The sequence below is a fragment of the Schistocerca serialis genome, chromosome 3, assembly GCF_023864345.2.
Source record: "Schistocerca serialis cubense isolate TAMUIC-IGC-003099 chromosome 3, iqSchSeri2.2, whole genome shotgun sequence".
Classification (NCBI taxonomy): Eukaryota; Metazoa; Arthropoda; class Insecta; order Orthoptera; family Acrididae; genus Schistocerca; species Schistocerca serialis.
In genome coordinates, this window is record NC_064640.1 from 312,862,739 (window position 1) to 312,876,161 (window position 13,423).

At 42.9% G+C, this 13,423-nt stretch overlaps 1 protein-coding gene across 1 annotated transcript in view; it reads right to left on the reverse strand.

Annotated features, from left to right (window-relative positions):
* LOC126470119 (alpha-aminoadipic semialdehyde synthase, mitochondrial) overlaps positions 1 to 13,423 on the reverse strand; it is a 287,313-nt gene that overhangs the window by 206,049 nt on the left and 67,841 nt on the right. The window contains exon 3 of the mRNA XM_050097723.1: positions 5,462 to 5,617. Coding sequence (XP_049953680.1) covers positions 5,462 to 5,617 — 156 coding nt within the window. The remainder of the gene's footprint in view (positions 1 to 5,461; positions 5,618 to 13,423) is intronic.

Genomic DNA, 13,423 nt, shown 5'->3' on the forward strand with positions numbered 1-13,423 from the left:
AATAGAGAGATCTATACGATACATTTTTCAGCCACGTCCAAGTGGCTCGTGTAGCATAAAATCTCAGTGTATTGTCTTGCAGTTAGGTAATGTAAACTTTTGCTCCAAGATTCTTAAAATATAGCTATCAGCGGTTCAGTTTCTCCATGCCACTTGAAAAATATCCGCCAAATGTAAATTGCTTGTCTCAAGCGTGTTTATGCACAATCTATGGAACACAGTGGCGGTCATGTTAGCGTATATCCGCACCGCTGTGGAAGTAAGCAAAATTCCTTTTTGTATTTAATCGTACAAATGCCTTTGGAAAATGTATTCAGTCATATGTTACTCGGTTCTCAAAGAGTAGAACTCATTTGCATATCAGATTCTTATATTGAAGCGGTCAGTTTTTGAACATGCATACACGCATCCGAGATACAAGTTAACGAAATACTGATATGCATAGAATGATATCACCGCCTTTTTCCGTGTTCTGGCCTGATTTGGTCTCTTTAGGATTTACGCTACAATGAAGATACAGATTTTGAAGCTGCTTAGATAACTGGGCGCTTTCGGTTTCGGTCTCTTATATCGGGGATACGTCAACACACTGTCCCTGGTGCGGAACCAGAACGTGGTTTCCAGTCAGTTGGCATACTCGTGCAAAGGAATGCTTCACCAACAGGCACGTACACCTAACTTACGCTAGTCAGTAACTCACGTAGCATAAAATCAAATATATCTGAACAATGTTTTCCAGGTAGCTAGAATACACTGCTATTATCTCTTAGAAAGAGGATACAGTAAGTCAGAATTAAAGTACTTCAGTAATTCACTAACGATCTCGTGAGCGACATGAATATTTTTGACGCAACAAGGTTTACAAGTTTCGTTACAGGCGGTTCTAGGCGCTTCAGTCTGGAACCGCGCGACCGCTGCGGTCGCAGGTTCGAATCCTGCCTCGGGCATGGATATGTGTGATGTCCTTAGGTTAGTTAGGTTTAATTAGTTCTAAGCCTAGGGGACTGATGACCTCAGATGTTAAGTCCCATAGTGCTCAGAGCCATTTGAACCAGTTTCGTTACATGATGACGCCATTTCCGCAAATGCGCAACAGAATCGAAAGTAACTGGTGCTATGAACAGACTATGCGACGAAAAACAGCCGAATTTCTGGCCGTGAAACGAAAGACTAGTGGTTTCGACTGACTGGAGTGCGAATATATTCACGCACATAAGCTGTGATATCTTTCACAGCCATGGTACGCGAATCATGTGGATCATTTTTTCGCTAAATGAGCCGCGACAACGTTGTAAAACGTGGCACTGATTATACGGGTACGATGAAATACAGACCAATATTCTTAACATCGGTTTGCTGCAGACTTCTTGAACATACTGTATTCTCAGTTGGAATATAATAAATTTCCTTGTGAGAGAAAACTTTCTGTTCACAAATCAGCACGTATTTAAAAAGCATTGCTCTTGTGAAACTCAGCTTGCCCTTTTCACGCACGCTATCTATGAATCATGGATAAGGGCTACTGACAGATTTAATATTCCTAGATTTCCTTAAAGCTTCTGGCACAGTGCCACTTCGCAGAGTGTTAACAAAGGTCCGAGCGTTAGGAATAGGTTCTCAGATATGTGAATGGCTCGGATACTTTTTGATTAATAGAACCCAATATATTATTTCGGAAGGACAGAATATGATAAATGGGCTCTTGTTCTCGACATTCATAAACGATCTGACGGACAGGGTGAGCAGCAGTCTGCAACCGTTTGATGATGATGACGCTGTAGTATACGGGAAATATCGTCATTGTGTGACTGTAGGAGGATTGGGGATGTCTTGGACAGGATTTCTATTTGTGTAATGAATGGCAGTTTGCCCTAAAAGCAGGAAAAATGTAAGATAATGCAGATGAATAGGAAAATAAGTCCTGTTATGATGGGATACAGTATTAGTGGTGTGCTGAATGACGCAGTTACGTCGATTAAATAATTAGGAGTAATGTTGCAAAGTGAAATGAAATCGAAAGAGCACGTAATTTCGGTAGTAAGGAAGATGAAGGATCGATTTCGGTTTATTGGGAGACTTCTGGGAAACTGTAGCTCATTTATAAAGTAGACAGCGCACTGACAATCTGAGTGACCCACTCTTGAGTGCTGCTCTACTGTTTGGAATTATTACCAGGTCCAATTAACGAAAGACCTCGAAGAAACTCAGAGGTGCGTTCCTGGATTTGTTAGGAGTAAGTTCAGTCAACGCACGACTATTATAGAAATGCTCCGTGAATTAAATGAGAATCCCTGTAAGGAAGAAGACGTTCTCTTCGCGAAACACTATTGAGGAAGTTAAGAGGATCGCCATCTGTGACAGAATGATTTCACAGCCACCAACGCACGCCTCGCGAAGAACCACGAAGACAACGGAAGAAGAATCAGGGAATCACTATTAGTGGTACAAAATACGTAGGTTGGAACTTAAATAGTGGCAACACTGCTGTGGAGACACTATGCAATGGAATCTACTATTGTCGCTGATAGCACACGTTGTTGACGTACCTACCTTACCTCCGAGCAAATGGAGTGGCCCGTCCCACGTCACCGACGTGAGCACAATCGAGAGAAACACAATCACTTGTGAGCGGTCGGTCCAACGTAACGATGTCGTTATGTTTTCGAAACAGGAACAACGGAGTTGGATCAAGACTGAATTTGCCAGAGGTCGTACAGCACGACAGTGTCATCAAGGTCTTCAAGAGGCGTGCGGGGAATCGGCATTGCCGCACAGAACAGTGGCACGTTGGGTAAAAGCCTTCAACGAAGGTCGGCAAACTGTGGCAGACAAGTATCGGGCAGGTCGTCCTAGCATCTCTGCTGTTGCCGCGTTAGTGGACAGTGATCGACGCCATACGATTCGTAAGCTCGCCCACGCGCAACCCACTCATCATTTTGCACGACAATGCGCGGGCGCATACAGCGCAAGCTGTGGCTTCTCTGTTCGGTCGATGGGACTGGGAAGTAGTGTACCATCCACCATACTGCCCGGACTTAAGTCCTTGTGTCTTTGATTTGATTCCGAAGATGAAGGAACCACTTCATGGCTATTGCTTCAGAACTGTTCCAGAGATTCGACAGGCAGTAGACTGCTCCATTCGCACCATCAACAGAACAGGCTCTGCTAAAGGTATACTACGCCTTCCACATCGCTGGCAACGGGTTCTACATAACGCTGGTGACTACTTTGAAGGACAGTAACAGGTGCAAACGTGTAACTCTTTTGTATCGGTTGTGAATAAATAGTTGCCACTGTTTAAGTTACAACCCTCGTATCATCCGCTGTGCACCTTCGGAATGTGTAGATATAGATGTCGAGGTTTAGACTGGCGTTGCCTGTAGGTGGTATTAGCTTATGTGATATCCAGCCTCTTGCTTTCAGAACGTCAGTACGCTGTGGGATGCTCACATATAACAATGCAGGATGCAGAACGGTTCACTATAATGTAGACCAGCAACAGTCGGTAGTATTGCCTCCCCTTGATTTAAAAGCACAATCTGGAGGTCAACGATGGCCTGTAACTATCTCAAACGGGTACGTCATATCACCTGTGGTACGTATGTTGTCAGGATATATTGTTTAGTGCACAGTGTAAGGGCTGTATCCTTCGTACACTAGCCCAAACATGGGGAGTCGAGTATTATTTTCCTGAATGACAACTCACAAGGAGACAGCACGAGCGTGGGGTCGGGGATTTGTCCGAAATTTTTTGTGGTGAAAGAGGACCCCTAACACCTCACGTAGTTAAAATATTAGGACGCACTACCCGGAAAATCCCAGGAAAAATCGATCCAAAGTTTCTTAGGTGCCTTATCAGTATAAAATGTTAGTCCATTGTCGAGCCGTCGTCTGGCCTAGATGTTTAGCCGGCACGGTAGCTCAGCGTGTTCGGTCAGAGAGCGGGTTGGCCTCTGTAATAAAAAAAAACTGAGTGAAACGATCAACAAACGAACTTGACTAGATGTCATGTGACGTCCGCAACGAACAAACACAACGATCAACAAGGAACAAAATTGAGAATAAAAAAAAGATGTTTAGGGCTCGGACTCTTACCCCAGAAGTCTCGGGTTCTATTCCTCCTCTGGCACTCTTTTTTCTTCTGTTTAATTTTCATTTGTTATTCCACCAATGATTCAGAAAGTTTTCCAAACCTACATTATCTTTAACAAATTAGTTACAGTATTGAATAAAAATTATTTTCTTTTTGTCCAACAACACAATTCATGGCGGTGGGTTTTCCATTTTTCATTGTAAATTATATAAGGAGAATCATTGGGTTTTTAATCAGAATAACAAATTCGATTGGGAGACATTCAGTTTTTACACATATAATAATTATAAACAAGAACTGCAGTAGTAATTATCGTAAAACCAAACAAAGCAATAATTTTTGCGACATCTTGCGCAACATATAAAAGTGGATTTTTTACAGTCACAGGGCGTTTGCAATAAGTCTGTACAAAAATATGCCCCATTAACATCTACGAAAATGTTTTGAGTTTCTGATAATTTTGTGGCAAACCAGGCATATTGAATCATATCTCGGAATATTGGTGACGATAACTGATGGTGAATTATAGAATGAATTTTTATACAGTTGGTTGGTTGGTTTGGGGAAGGAGACCAGACAGCGTGGTTATCGGTCTCATCGGATTAGGGAAGGATGGGGAAGGAAGTCGGCCGTGCCCTTCCAGAGGAACCATCCCGGCATTTGCCTGGAGTGATTTAGGGAAATCACGGAAAACCTAAATCAGGATGGCCGGACGCGGGATTGAACCGTCGTCCTTCCGAATGCGAGTCCAGTGTGTAACCACTGCGCCACAGCGCTCGGTTTTTATACAGTCTTCCCGGGAATTAATTTCACGATTCTCCTGTAACAATGAGCTGCAATTTTGCAAGCAACAGAAGAAAAAAAATTGCCAGAGGAGGAATCGCACCCGAGACCTCTGGCATAAGGGTCCGACCGCTAACCATGCAGGCCAGCCAGCGGCTCGGCAATGGACTAAAATTTTATACTCACAAGGCACCTAAGAAATTTTGGATCGATTTTTCTCGGGATTTTCCGAGTAGTGCGTCCTAATATTTTAACCACGTGAGGTGTTAGGCGTCCTCTTTCACCACACAAAATTTCGGACAAATCCCGGACCCCACGGTCGTGCCGTCTCCTTGTCAGTCGTGAACTGGACGCCACTCTAATTACGGTGGGTAAGCCACCACTGTTGCTGAATATCGCAATGCATTTGTGTAAAGCCTGGTTTATACCGATGCGAACACGTGTGAACCAGAATCAGTGTACGATCATTCTCTCTAAAGCAAACGGTGGGAGAGCACGAGTGAACAGCGTAATGGCTTTGAGTATAGGCTAGAAATGAAAAGACATAGAAAATATGGATAAATTGTCCAATGAGAAACATGATACCTGCATAGGGTAGGCGCGCCGATTTGACGGCTGCACGATAACTTTGACGCCGGCGCGAACTAGGCGTCGCACGTTGGTTGGCGCCAGCGGAGCGCGTCGTTCCCATACTGACTGGTCCTCCCGCCGGATTGCTATCACCTTTCCGCGGACCGTCTTCTGTAACAACGTGCATACTACTGTAAGCGACACATCAAACACTACATAGCAAGGTTGACAATGGCGGTTAACAACAGAAACACACACACACACACACACAAATGAAATGGCCGTATGGCATTGACGGCCGGGAGTCCCCACCTGCTGAAGTTCGGAACTGCAAGACTTTTCAGTTGACGCCGCATTGGGTGTCTTGTGTGTCGATGATGATGAGATGATGATGAGGACAACATAACACCCAGTCCCCGAGCGGAAAAAATCCATAACCCGCCAGAAAAACGATCCCGGGCCCCCTGCATGACAGATGGATTGAGTGCTCAGCTAAGTACACACGCATACTGTACATTAAAACATTTATGTATAATGATAATTTGTCTTGTGAATCGGTATGTGAATACTCTACACGTCCAGGTAAGAACATCTTGTTTTATAACTCAACATAGCCATCAAGTACTCTATGTCATTTGCCACAACACTACAACACCTAACCGAAATCCTCTGCAAGTAATTCCAGGCTCCTGCCTTTCAAGACGCAGTCCCGGCGCCTGAAGCAAAGGCAAATCACAACAGCTCGTTCGTATGTGGTATTGCATACCCTACGCGCTGCAGGCGCAGTGGTGCGTTGCACAAGTAAATATAAATACGAGGGGCGTTTGAAAAGTCCGTGAAAAGTCCGAGAGATGGCACCACTGGCGCGTATCCAGGTCATGTTTAGTTAGTAGCATCTTTGGAAAGAGCGCACACCAAGTTTCAGCCATATTGGTGTATTTCTTTGTGTTTGACATTCGTGTGAATCAAGGAAGTCGAGTGATTGTCAAAAAATGGACGAAAAAGAATTTCGTGTGGTGGTTAAACACGTGAAAAGCAAAACGCCTCAGGAGACTAAAGAGAAGCTTGATAAACATTATGGTGACTCTGCACCTTCGATTATTCTTACCTCTCAGACAAGGTCAAGGAGAAGGCACGAACCTTATTTCGGAAGTTGGACATGATACGTGTCAGTACACCACAACTCACCACAGTAGGTACGGTAGAACCCTTACGCAACCACAAATATAAAGTACCGAAGGCAATAGTATTTGAGCCTCTGTAAATGACATCCCTACGTAATTCTCCATAATTTAAGGACATATAGTCCTTTAACACTTCTACACACATGTTTTCCAACACACACCAAAAGCAGCGAATTAAAGGACCCTTCTGTGTGCCCAAACTAAAGCTGAAAGAAGAATAAATAAATAAAGAGAAAATTTTTACCCCTTCCATTCCCTACAGAAGTAAAAATCAACGAAGTTGATCAGACTTCACGACCACCACCCAAAAAAAAAAACCTAACAACCATCGATTAGAGCAGTTTATAAGCGGTTTCAAAATTTTCGGAGTGGCCATATGGGCACAAGTGATGCTGAACGTTCTGGACGCCCTGTGGAGGTTACGACTCCAGAAATCATTGATAAAATCCATTATATGGTGATGGATGACAGAAGAGTTAGAAGAGTTAAGGTGCATGACATTGCTAGTGTTGTGGGCATCTCGAATGAACGGGCACACAATATTTAGCATAAATATTTAGACATGAGAAAGCTATCCGCAAAATGGGTTCCGCGATTGCTCACGCTTGACCAAAAACACAATCGTGTAAAGTGTTGCAAGGATGGTTTGCAGCTGTTCAGGAAGAATCCGCAGGACTTTAAGCATCGTTTCGTCCCTGTGGATGAAACATGGGTACATTACAATACTCCTGAGGCCAAACAACAATCTAAACAATAGGTTACCAAGGGAGAATCTGCACCAAAAAAGGCGAAGACCATTCCTTCGGTCGGAAAGGTTATGGCGACTGTCTTTTGGGATTCGCAAGGGATAATCCTCATCGACTATCTGTAAAAGGGTAAAACCATTACAGGTGCATATTATTCATCGTTATTGGACCGTTTGAAATCCGAGCTGCAAGAAAAACGCCGGCGATTGGTCCGCAAAAAAGTCCTTTTCCAACACGACAATGCACCAGCACACACCTCAGCAGTTGTGGTCGCAAAATTAATGGAAACAGGATTCCAACTCGTTTCACATACCCCCTATTCTCAAGAATTGGCTCCCTCAGACTACTATTTGTTCCCCAATTTGAAGAAATGGCTGGCAGGACAAAGATTTTATTCAAACGAGGTGATTGCAGCAAGTAATAGCTATGTTGCAGACTTGGACAATTGCTATTATTCAGAATCGATCAACAAACTAGAACAGCGTTGGACGAAGTGTATATGTCTAAAAGGAGACTGTCGAAAAATAGAAAAGGTTTACCCCAAACACATAAGTAGTTTTCATTTTTGCACGGACTTTTCAAACACCTCTTGTACACTGCCTGAAAAATAAATGTGAAGCACCTAGAAGATATGCCCGAGCGGGAAGGCCCGGTGGATTAGTGTCGAGGTCCGGTGTACCGGCCAGGCTATGGATGGTTTTTAAGGCGGTTTTCCATCTATCTCGGCGAATGCGAGCTGGTTCCCCTTATTCCGCCTCAGTTATACTATGTCGGCGATTGCTGAACAAACACCATCTCCACGTACGCGTACACCATAATTACTCAACCACGCCAACATTTGTGGTTACACTCGTCTGGTATGAAACGTTCCCGATGGGGGGAGGGGGTCTGGGGGCCGAACCGCACAATAACCTTGGGTTCGGTGTGGGGCGGCTGTGGGGTGGGTGGACTGCTGTGGCCTGTTGTGGGGTTGTGAACCACTGAGGGCTACGGCGGCACAAAACCTCTCGATCGTTTATGTCCCCGGTTTAAATACTCAATACAATACGCCTAGGAGACATGGTCAGATTACACACTCACACACATGCACACATACACACATACACATACACATACACATACACACACACACACACACACACCACACACACACCACACACACACACACACACACACCATTGGCGGTTATCTAAATGATTAATATTCCATTTTTCCTGTGACAGGCAGAACGGCACCGAAGTATATTAGTATTGTTCATATCAACTGATACTGCCATGCGTAGTAGGACAGACAAATGGTGTGATAAGCGACAGATGTTGAGTGATCACTGTGAAGAAAACGGAGAAGTTGCTTACTCGTATGAGACAGCGTTATCAGCAGCTGATAGTTTGAAAGGGACCTCATTGCGGGTCTCAATTTGACCAGATGATCGAATTATGCAATATCCAGATATGTGGTGCATTCGGATGTGACAGTTGCCCGATGTTGGACTGTATAGGAACATGAGAGCAGGCATACTCATCGTCAAGGTTCCGACCGACAATGTCTGACCACCGCAAGGGAAGGTCGCCGTATTGAGCGCAAAGCACATCTTAACGTCCTCACACTTGAGTCTGCCATCCAAGAACAAGTACTGGACTCCCTGACACATTCTGTATCATCCTGTACCATTGATCGGAGACTAACAGCAACTGGCCTCCGAAACTACCGACCCACGCGTAGACTACTGTTAACAACACTACACAAACGATTTGTTAGGTTGCTGCAGTAATTTGGAAGGATGGACTGCTGATGAGTGGCGTTGCATTGTGTTTAGCGGCGAGTAGCGGCTCTGCACTACCCCAGGTAACCACTGTCGGCGAGAATGGCAGTGACCTGGGTTGAGGCACCTTTCTTCCAATGTTTTGTAGACACACAGCGGATCGGGTATCACTCGAGGTCACTGCTGATACTGACTGAATGAATTCTGTCGAGACAACGATACGTCTCTGACATCCTACATCGTACGTTCTCATACGACGGGATCGGCTGCCATTTTCCGACAGGAAAACGCTGGTCCACACATGGCAAGTGTCTCTATGAACTATGTGTGTGATGTTGAGGCATTCCCATGACCAGCAAGGACCCTAGACCTGTCCCCAATAGAACATGGGTGGGGCCAGCTCTGACGCCAAATCCGATCCAGTGCCATTGTCCAGGATATCTAGGGCCTGTTACAACAGCTGTAGGCCAGCTTGCCTCAGGAGAGGATAAATGGTTTTATCAATCCTTTCCCAATCGAATCAGTGAGTCCGACCAGGCCGGAGGGAGTGCAACGCCATACTAACAAGTGGGTTCATATTGCCACGTCCTTTCTAAATTCGGCTCGACATTGTAATCACTGAAATAACATCACATATTACCTCAACCAGCGAAGTTTCATTTTGTTTCTTCCTCCCCTTTTAAGTGCTTAATTTTTAATTTTATTTTTATTTTTTATTTTTTTTCAGGCAGTATAGTTTTCGCCAAATAACAAATGTTCACGTGGCATGCAACTTTAATCTCCCTATTATCTGATTTCAACAAAAAAAATTTCCTGGCGAGAGATGTCTGTGTACCTGCTCTGCTTCTACTTTCGCTAGCTGTGTGGTACTGTAGACTGAGAGGCACCTTACCATCTTTTCCTGCCACAGTAGTTATTCGCCTTCATGGTTGTTGGAGACACGTCTACTGTTCCATCCAGACAATGCTCGTCAGTCACAGGGTTTAATGTATTCAGTTTTTGATCAACAACTTTTACAGGATATATAAACTTATAGATTAAAAGACCACTGCATTGTACACAAGTGTAGGATCACATCTGACTGCGCTCTCCGTAATACGCATACTCTGGGTAAAGTGACCACGGATGTAGATATATAGATATAAGACAGTAATAACTATTGAAGAAATAAATGAAATACAACATTATTTAAAATTGAACGTTGTAGAATTGTAATGTTTTCATTGATCGCATTAAGCACCAGGTGCCCATCTTCAATAATAAATATAATATATGAAATGATGAGTGTATATGAGTGTAGAATTTATCCAGCTGTGTCGTTTTGCTCGTTGAACAGATTTGCAGTGAAAATATATGAAAAGTGACAAAGTTTGTTAATAGTTTGAGATTTGTAACTAAGTGAGCAAGTTGGCGTAACTGGACTCACATATGGGAGGATCCGGTCCAAACCCATGCTCTTTAATCCAGGTTTATGTTTTTCTGCTGCTTTGCAAAATCAATTCAGGCATTTGATGAGCTGTCTGTTTCAATAGGCCACAGACGGAATACCTGTGAAAGCAGATTAACATAGCCCAAATGCGCCAGAATATAAATATATGAGCATCGAGCAGCGTTGTAATCAAACTTCTGGTGAGGTACTGTATCCGACCATCCAAGCGGAATATGCTATGACCACCACTTCTGTTCTAGTTATCCACTAGTAACATCACGGAAATGTATGTTAGTAATTACACTGCCGCGATGCCACGTAATTAACGGAAACATCGAAGTTAAAAGCCAATACCTTATTTACTAATTGCAGCAAACGAGTTCGTTAAGTTAACGAAACCCTTGGATCTCATGTGGAAACAGTTTGAGCGGTACAAAAAACCATGCGAGTAAATGAAAAGGTAAGTTAGCGACCAAGAAATTTAGCAGTTTTGTGTAGTACAGCTAGTTATGAAATTAAGTTCTCAATGTCATTACAAAACCTTTTCGGAAGAGAAACATAGTCAGCTGTATATCTGCAATGGCGTAAAAATAGTTTTATGATTACACATAGGGAAATTACCAGAATGTTCTTATTATCGGCACAATCATTTTGAGAAGTTATTCGTTAATTTAGGCGCAAAGAAAGTTTGTTTCTAACTATCGCAAGTTTTTCACCGAAAAATGTGCAATACAAATTTCATTTTGATATAACGAGAAATAGCGTCGCTGTATATAGGATTTTCGATCCCTTAAAGAGATTGATCCTTAACTGAAAAAAATTTTCAGGTATGAAACAAGAAACTATTATAATTTGAATTTGCTTTATTAGTGGTTTTTCATTACTGATTTACACATAAGTTAGTTAAGAAATTTGTTTAGTTACCATTTTAACATTTTCATTGCTTTTATATTAAAAAATTATAAACTTAGCTTCTACTAACTCAAATACCAGAAAGAAAATAGTTCTTCTATATTGGAAACTGTGAAAATCAGCAAGAATGTTAGTTTTCGAAGTCCTACTTAGTATTAAGTTCAATTTTGACTCGGGGAAAATATATTCCAAAGTAGTTCAAATGGTTCAAATGGCTCTGAGCACTATGGGACTTAACATCTATGGTCATCAGTCCCCTAGAACTTAGAACTACTTAAACCTAACTAACCTAAGGACAGCACACAACACCCAGTCATCACGAGGCAGAGAAAATCCCTGACCCCGCCGGGTATTCGGAAGTAGTTTCAATTTCAAAACGAATAAAATAATATCAAGTCAAGAGCAGGCTCACTGCTTAGAAAGCTTTGAGTATGCACTAAAAATTGTATAACACTCACTTTTAAAGGAGATAAAATGGTTTTTTTTCTGTTGAAGGCTCATTTTCCTTTGCTGCAAAAGCGAGCATACACTCTTTTTGTATATATTGTAACTTACGTAACAAGTGAAATATTATTGCTTCAATATTTTTGAGGCAGTTTAATGTTTCTTTTCCACACAGTTTATTTATATTGTTAGTAGTAAACCATAAGAAATCTTTTAACACGCCAGAATTACGATATAACCTCTCAGCTTGGACAGACGTCACGACTACACTAAAGTACTGTCTAGCCAAAATATAGTGTCAGGTACACAAGCTTGAGACTTTCACATATCTCTAAGGGGTACACTCTATGACTGAAAGCTACAAATGTTGACAGAAGTAGAGGGGTAAATTTACTGAGTCACGGTTCACAGCACTGGGCAGACAGGCTCCCAATTCCTTGATTGTATTCAGTGCAAACGGCTCCTGATGTGACCATATATCTGAACGATCTCTTCTGGACGCTTTAAAATGTTGCCGCAAGTTTTACACTTCGCATCACACCTACCAGTTTCGTGAAGTGTCTCCGCACATCTCTTTTTCCAGTCCACGCCTCACTAGACTAGCTTAGAGTTGTACCTCATATTAAATAAAGAATCAACGAAAGATGAAATATGTCATTTCATCAACCACTCCACACATACCGAGAGTACCACACTGAAGGAAAAAAATCGCAACACCAAAAAACAATTAATTTGGGGTACAGAAATTTCGGGAATACATTTGTCTAGGTAACATATTTAAGTGATCAACATTGCAAAATCATAGGTATATAAGCCATTGCAAAGGCGAAATGCTGGAACATTAATCACCTGTGTAACCGCCAGAATGTTGAAACCAACCATACAAACGTGCATGCATTGTGTTGTGTTGTACAGGTGGCGGATGTCAGTTTTTGGGATGAAGTTCGTGACTGCAGCACTTGGTCGGTCAGTACAGGGACGGTTAATGCAGTTTGTGGATGACGCTGGAGTTGTCTGATCATGTCCCATACGCGCTCGACGGGAAATAGATCTGGTCATCGAGCAGGCCAAGACAACATTTCGACACTCTGTATAGCTGTTGGGTTACAACAGCGGTATGTGAGGGAGAGTAATACTATTGGAAAACACGCCCAGGAATGCTGTTCATGAATGGCAGCACAACACGCCGAATCACCAGATTGACGCACAAATTTACAGTTAATGTGCGTGGGATAACCATGAGAGTGCTCCAGCTGTCAGACGAAATCGCGCCCCAGACCATAAATTCAGATGTAGATCCAGTGTACCTAGTTCGCAGGCGGGTTGGTCGCAAACCCTAAAGTGGCCCCCTACTAACCAACATCACTGGCGCCGAGGCAGAAACTGTTTTCATCAGAAAATACAACAGACCTCCATTCTGCCCTCCATTGAGCTGTCGTTTGACACAACTAAAGTCGCAAATGGCAGTGGTTTGGTGTCAGATGGATGCACGCTGCAGGG